Source organism: Parus major, chromosome 13 (genome assembly GCF_001522545.3).
Source record: "Parus major isolate Abel chromosome 13, Parus_major1.1, whole genome shotgun sequence".
Lineage (NCBI taxonomy): Eukaryota > Metazoa > Chordata > Aves > Passeriformes > Paridae > Parus > Parus major.
Window position 1 is genome coordinate 2,295,761 of NC_031782.1, and position 5,953 is coordinate 2,301,713.

The following is a 5,953-nucleotide window of genomic DNA, read 5'->3' on the forward strand; positions in this document are numbered from 1 at the left end:
CAAAATGCAGCGATTATTTCATGTTTTAGGTAATAAACCACCCAGGAGTGAAAAAATCGGAGGCCAGCCTGAAAGCCCATCCCTTTCTCGCCTTGGGAGTGGCATTTTAAAGGTGTTGATTCTTGTTAATAATCCCCATTAAGAAGAAATCACTTACTGCCGATACTGATCTAAGCTGATGTCAGGGAGATGAATTAGGGGCTGTGGAGAGGGGGTTGTTGATCGGTTGTTTTCCTGCCGAGCTTCTCAGGAACATTTAAACACTTAATTCCTGCCAGGACCCTATCTTGTTTTCGGACTCCAGAGAATAATTTCCGACCTGAAAGCTCCTTGAGTTTAAGGAATAAAATTCTGGCATTTTAGGAACCGCACGGCTGTTTTTTGGGGGAAAAACAATTATTCCAGTTCCTACTAAAGTGCTAAAGGCAGGGGATTCGGTATCAGTCCCTTGCAGCTGACAACTTGTTCCCGTCCAAATTGTGTGAATTCCAAAGAGTTTGGGTAAATGTGCAGTTTGTCTCAGGAAGGCTGAGCTGATCTCACCCTGTCACCTTCAGCTGGAGCTGGGGCACTGAATTCTCCCAAAAAAACCTGGGTTTGAGCAGAGCCGTGAACGCCAGTGCCAGGCTGTATAATCCCCAAAAAATCTGAGGGAAGGGCGAGATCAAATGCAAGTGCAAATCTTATTAAAAGCGTTTTTCCTGCAGCCCTTAGCACGCCCCCGGGCGCTGGGAGGATCTCTGATTTCGGGTTCCCTGGGGAAACGCCAGCATCCCGCACTTCCCTCTGGAATAACCTTTCCTTAGACAGGCTTTTGGTGCTGCTCTGGAGCTGGGAAACCCTTCAGGCTCAGACAGGAGCAGCTCGGATTTGGTAGGTGCGGTTTTTCTGAGCCTTTCAGAGGGCTGGGCTCAGAGAAGCACAGCCCCGGTGCTTTTGGGAGTCCTGGGGGGACCTTTTGCCCCCGCCTGACCCTGTGGGCTGAGCTGGAGAGATGAGAATAGGGAAATGATCCACCCCCGGCCCATATCAGCGTGCTGGGGCTTCATTCCTCCCGGATCTCCTTCCACTGCCCATTAATGCAGCGAATGGAAGGATTTAACCAGCGCTGCCCAGCTGTGTCCTCTGCAGAAATCACTTTCTGAGCCGGCTCCAAGCCCCCATCCTGCCCTGCATCTGCTCCTGATGCAATCCCACAGCAACTGGGAAGCTTTGGGGAGTGGGAGCATTCTTCATCCCTGCTGAGAATGAGCACAGTGCAGTCCTGAAATCAGACCCAAAGCTGGTGCCCAGAACAGCCCCTGCAAAAGGAAAATCCCACCAGAGAGACAGATCTCTTGATAGCTGTAGCTCTGAGTTATTATGGGAGGAAAATAAACATGTTTGAAGAAAATAACAGGGTCTGAGGAAAGGAAGGGATGTTGGGAGTATGTGAGAAGGGTTCTGTGTTGATGTGGGGAGTTATTTTTTCCTGTGGCTTTTCCTGAAGTTTCACTGCTGTCTATCTCGTTTGTCAACTTAATGAAGGGCCCTGCTGAGGGCCGGTTTCTGAAAGTTCAAGTTTTAGCTCAATCTTAGTGCCTGGCCCCATGGAAACCCAGGATTTGTCCTCCTGAAGGCTCCCTGTGTGCTCTGTCCCTGGCTGAGCTCTGCAGTGGTGACAGCTCAGGCAAACTGTGTCCCCCAAACTGTGACTGTCCCCCAGCACCCATCAGTGTAAACCCAGCTTTCTCCTGCCCCACTCCCTTCTCTTCTCCTGGAGCTCTTGGGGGACACCCTTGGCTCTCTCCAGGCAGGGAATTTTCTGGTCGCTCTGCTGCCTCTCTCCCCTCTGGAGAGATGAGACAGAGCCCTCGTGGAGCCTTGGGGATGGTTCCAAAAGAGGGGAGGTGGCCTCTGCTTCTTCCTGGGCTGCCCAGGTGCCCTGTCCCCCTGCTCTGGTCCCTTTGTCACAGCCCCCAAGTCCCCGTGGCTCTCTGGGCAGGCAGATTCCCCTCGGGCTGAGGTTCCTCTTTTCCCAGCCAGGTGTCTGCAGTGCCCACCGCCTTAGGAGCTGCACCCAGGGCTCCTCTCGGCGCTCGCAGCGATTGGGAGGAGGTGGGAGCTCCTTATCTGTGCAATCCTGCCTCGGGGGGTGTGTGGGGTTGGGAGAGAGGGAGAGAGGCTGCAGGCAGCTTCCATTCCCCGGCAGCCTTTCATCCTCTGTCCCAGGGCCACAGCCACCCTGTCTCCATCCCTGTTTACTGATGGGGCCGATAGGGCCGAGGCAGGAGGGGTTGCAGGTCCCCTTAATCGCCCTGTCACCGGCCGGACAGCCTCAGACACTCTCAGAGGATGTTGTGACTGCGCTGAATTACAATGTTTGTTGTTTCTCACTCCCAATAATTGACATTTGATAGCGACTACCGTAAAAGCGGCCGAGGGGCAGGGGCTGAGGCAGGAGCCGGGTGCTGGGGAACCCCCCGGGTGCTGGGGGAGCCCCCCGGATCTGGGGACCCCCCTCGCTGTCCCTGCGCAGTTTGGGGGCAGGCTGGGGGTCCTTTGCTCCTCTCCCCATGGGGACAGGACCTGGAGGGGCTGGGGGCGGTTTGGGGGCTCTGGGTTATGATTTGGAGTGTCGCTAGCTGTCCTTGCAATGATTTCCCTGCAGGGAATAAATCAGCCCCACTCTGCCGGGGACTGGGAACGGCGGGGTCGGTGCCGACCCCAGCCCGGCGCCACGGGCCGGTGCTTAGCGATTCTGCCAGGCTGCGAGCTCGAAAAACGGCTTGAAAATGATTTTTAAAATTCCTTAAAACACAAACACCGTTTGTAGGCGGCAAAACGGGAATGCCGAACACACGGAGAAGGAGCTGCACAAAGCCGGGGCAGGGAAAGGCTCCGCTCCCGGGATGCCCGGGATGCTCAAGAACGCCAGGGACGCCGAGGTTCAGCCACTCTCTTTAATGACAACTCGCTGATCTCCGTCAGCTCGTACAGCAAAGGGCAACACGTCGGAAGGGGCGGGCAGTGCATTTCCATACTAATTCACGTTTTAGTGCAGAACCCTACGGGACCTGGCGGGCCGGAGTGTCTGTGTCCCTCGGCTGGGCCGGGAGTCTGTCTGTCCTCATCCCTGCCCAGGCCGGCAGTATCAGCCTCGCAAGGGACACCTGGGGGTGCCGGGATACCGAGCAGCGGGGACCGTACGGGAAGTGCAAAAATTAAATGTGGACGTCAATAATAATAATTAACATGGAATAAAAGTTGTTTGTTTGTTTTTTTTTTTAAAAAAAAAAGAGAGTTGCAGGGCTTGGCTGGGTGTTGTTGGGAACAAGTCACGCGAAATTAGCGGCTGGTTTGTAGGACGGAAGGAAAGGGATTATCAAGGTGAAGACCCGGGTGGAAGGGGAGCGAGAGGGGCCGGGAAATGCGGGCATTCCCCTCCGGTGCCTGCCTGGCCCGGCACGAAACACCGACCCCCGTCCATGGCCACCAAAGCAGTGAGATCCTCCGGGATGCTCCGCCGAGCCCTCCCCAAGCCCCGAAATGTCCCGAGCCCGGCTGGCAGGCGCGGCCCCTCCATCCCCGGCCGGCTCTACCAGGCTCGGATCCCGTGCAAGCTGGAGATGCCCGCGTTGCCCTGCGGGATGGGAGTTTGCACAGAATTCAAGTCCCCCACGCTGAAGTTCATGAAGTTGTTGGCGGGCGCCGAGGGCTGCATGGGCTGCATGGAGGGGTAGTTGCAGTTGTAGTTGGCGTTGCAGGCGGGGCTGTTGTAGTTGGTGTACGCGGGGTAGGCGTTGTAGCTGTAGGGGTTAATGCTGACATTGTAGGGCGAGCTGTAGGGAGAAGATTCCCCCAGGCAGGGCTTCCCATCGCGGACCAGCACCGGCACCGCGATCCGCCGCGGGGGAGGGATCCCCACCATCTCCAGCGTCTGGTCCTGCCTCTGCCTTTTGCATTTGTACCTTCGGTTCTGGAACCAAATTTTCACCTGCGTGGAGGTGAGCTTTAGGACGTTCGCTAGGTGGTCCCTCTCGGGGGCCGAGAGGTATTTCTGCTGCTTGAACCTTCTCTCCAGTTCGTACACTTGGGCTTGAGAAAAGAGGACTCGAGGTTTCCTCCTTTTCCTCTGTCTGGGGCGCTCGGGATCTTCCAGGTCTCTTTTCTCCTGTTCCAGGCTCTTGTGTAGGGAGCACAGCTCTGCAGCGAAATAAACGGGCGAAGGAAAAAATGGGGAGGAAAAAATTGTGCAAAAAATTTACAAATCAGTAATTAATAAAGAGGATGCAACGTGAGTGAGCTCTGGCTCTTCCTCGGCCTCGCAGCAGCGGGACCGGCCCGGCCCCGCTCTTTAGGTACCTCTTCAGCAAATTTTCCGTCTTTTTTGTTTGAAAACAACGGTGTCCCGTGCACTGATGTGAGTCTCGCCCGCCTGTGCCTCAGCTCGGATTCATCCAGATTTATTCAGCACCGTAGTTTTGTGCTGAGACCCACCCCGACCCCCGAGCGAGCCAGGAATCGGCTTTGTCACCTGCTTTGTGTCCAAAGCCGAGGCCTCCCGTGTCACCCTGCAGCTCTGCCCGTCCCGTTGGGCAGGGACACAGCCCCTGCCCCGCCTGGGGGTCTCCGGGACCCGCGGGACCCTCCCCGGGATGAAGATGACCTTATCCCAGGGGATAAAGATGAGACCGAGCACAGCCCCGCTCTCTCCCCTCTTCCCCCGCAGCCCTGGGGACCCCCGGCCGAGCTCCCAACCCCTCTAGGGGTTAAATAAATAATATCCTTTAGCATCCCCTGCCCTCCCTTTCCCCCCGAGCCCTTGGCTTTACCTTTCTTGTCCGCCTTGGCCTCCTTGGCCGAGTCCATCTCCACGTAGCTTTTCACGTAGTAGGAGCCGGGGAAAGCGGCCGTGGTTTTGCCGGGGGGAGGCTCGGGCAGCTCCTCGGGCAGGGCGGGGGGCTCGGAGCCGAACCCCTCCTGCTTGAAGGTGGCCAGCATGCAGGACGGGGAGGCCAGCGAGGCCAGCTCCATGGAGCCCAGGCCGCCGTGCTGCTGCTGCTCCAGGTTCAGGATATCCTTCACCGAGAAGGGGGTGGTTGTCACAGGGCTAGGAAACATTGCGGAGGACAGCGGGACAGCGGCCGCAGCCCAGGGTCATGGAAAAGGAGGTGGGGAGAGGCCGAGGAGGAGCAGTGGTGGAGCGTGGGCTCCCGGAGGGGGCACATAGCATTCCCGACAGTAGCCCTGACTTGTGCACTGCGGGCAGGTACGAGCGGACCATAAGGCGAGGGAAGGAGGGACCAGGCACTTTTTGGGTGACTTTAGCTTTCTATTGGCCAACATTGCGGTGATGGTATGAGAGATGCAAAGTTCCATGTCACCTAATATAGTAATACATCTCAAAAACAGCTCCGCTCTTTTAAAGGGGCGGCACTGAATTTATTCAGCTTCGCAGCGGCGAGTTTGTTCATCCATTTGAAACAAAAAAAAAAAAACCACAAAAAAGAGAATGGCCTAATGCGTACAAAGTCACTGTCTGACGCTATCTATCATACAGTCAGATTAAATAAACAAGCCGGGAGGAAACCATCAACCAAATATGTGCTGATTTAATTTTTTTTTTTTTTTTTTAAGCGAGAGAACGGAGGTTTCGTTTTTAGTATTCTGCAATATCCGATGGCAGGAACTAAAAAACGGGAGTTCAGTGCTGTGTGAAGAGCGTTCAAGGGGAAATCCGCGCTCAGGGTTTATACAGATGTACAGTGATTGCAAAAGAGAGAGACCCTGAGCAGCCCCTGCCTGCCTTTGGAGAGGGAAATGCCGATTGGGTTTTGCTCTCATTTGTTTGTAAAGCTTTCAAACAAAGAAGCAGCACTGTCTGGGGGGGAAAAATTTTAAAAATCAACCAAAACAAGCGCGGGTGAAGGTGTTGCAAAATACACCAGGGTAAGGGAGGAGTAAGTAAAGG

At 55.4% G+C, this 5,953-nt stretch overlaps 1 protein-coding gene across 1 annotated transcript; it reads right to left on the reverse strand.

Annotated features, from left to right (window-relative positions):
* Positions 1-3,254: 3,254 nt before the first annotated feature.
* Positions 3,255-5,190, reverse strand: NKX2-5 (NK2 homeobox 5). Its single transcript, XM_015641537.3, has 2 exons — positions 4,815-5,190; positions 3,255-4,185 (listed from the first exon to the last, which is right to left on the reverse strand). Exons 1-2 carry the CDS (start codon positions 5,101-5,103, stop codon positions 3,578-3,580), a joined length of 897 nt encoding a protein of 298 aa, XP_015497023.1. The 5' UTR covers positions 5,104-5,190; the 3' UTR covers positions 3,255-3,577.
* Between the last annotated feature and the right edge of the window lie 763 nt (positions 5,191-5,953).

What these genes read in the sequence shown, in the direction of transcription:
- NKX2-5 (XM_015641537.3), bottom strand. Translation starts at nt 5,103, where the DNA reads ATGTTTCCTAGCCCTGTGACAACCACCCCCTTCTCGGTGAAGGATATC. An exon ending in GGCCAAGGCGGACAAGAAAG is followed by an intron (nt 4,186 to 4,814) that starts GTAAAGCCAAGG and finishes ATTTCGCTGCAG; the next exon opens with AGCTGTGCTCCCTACACAAG.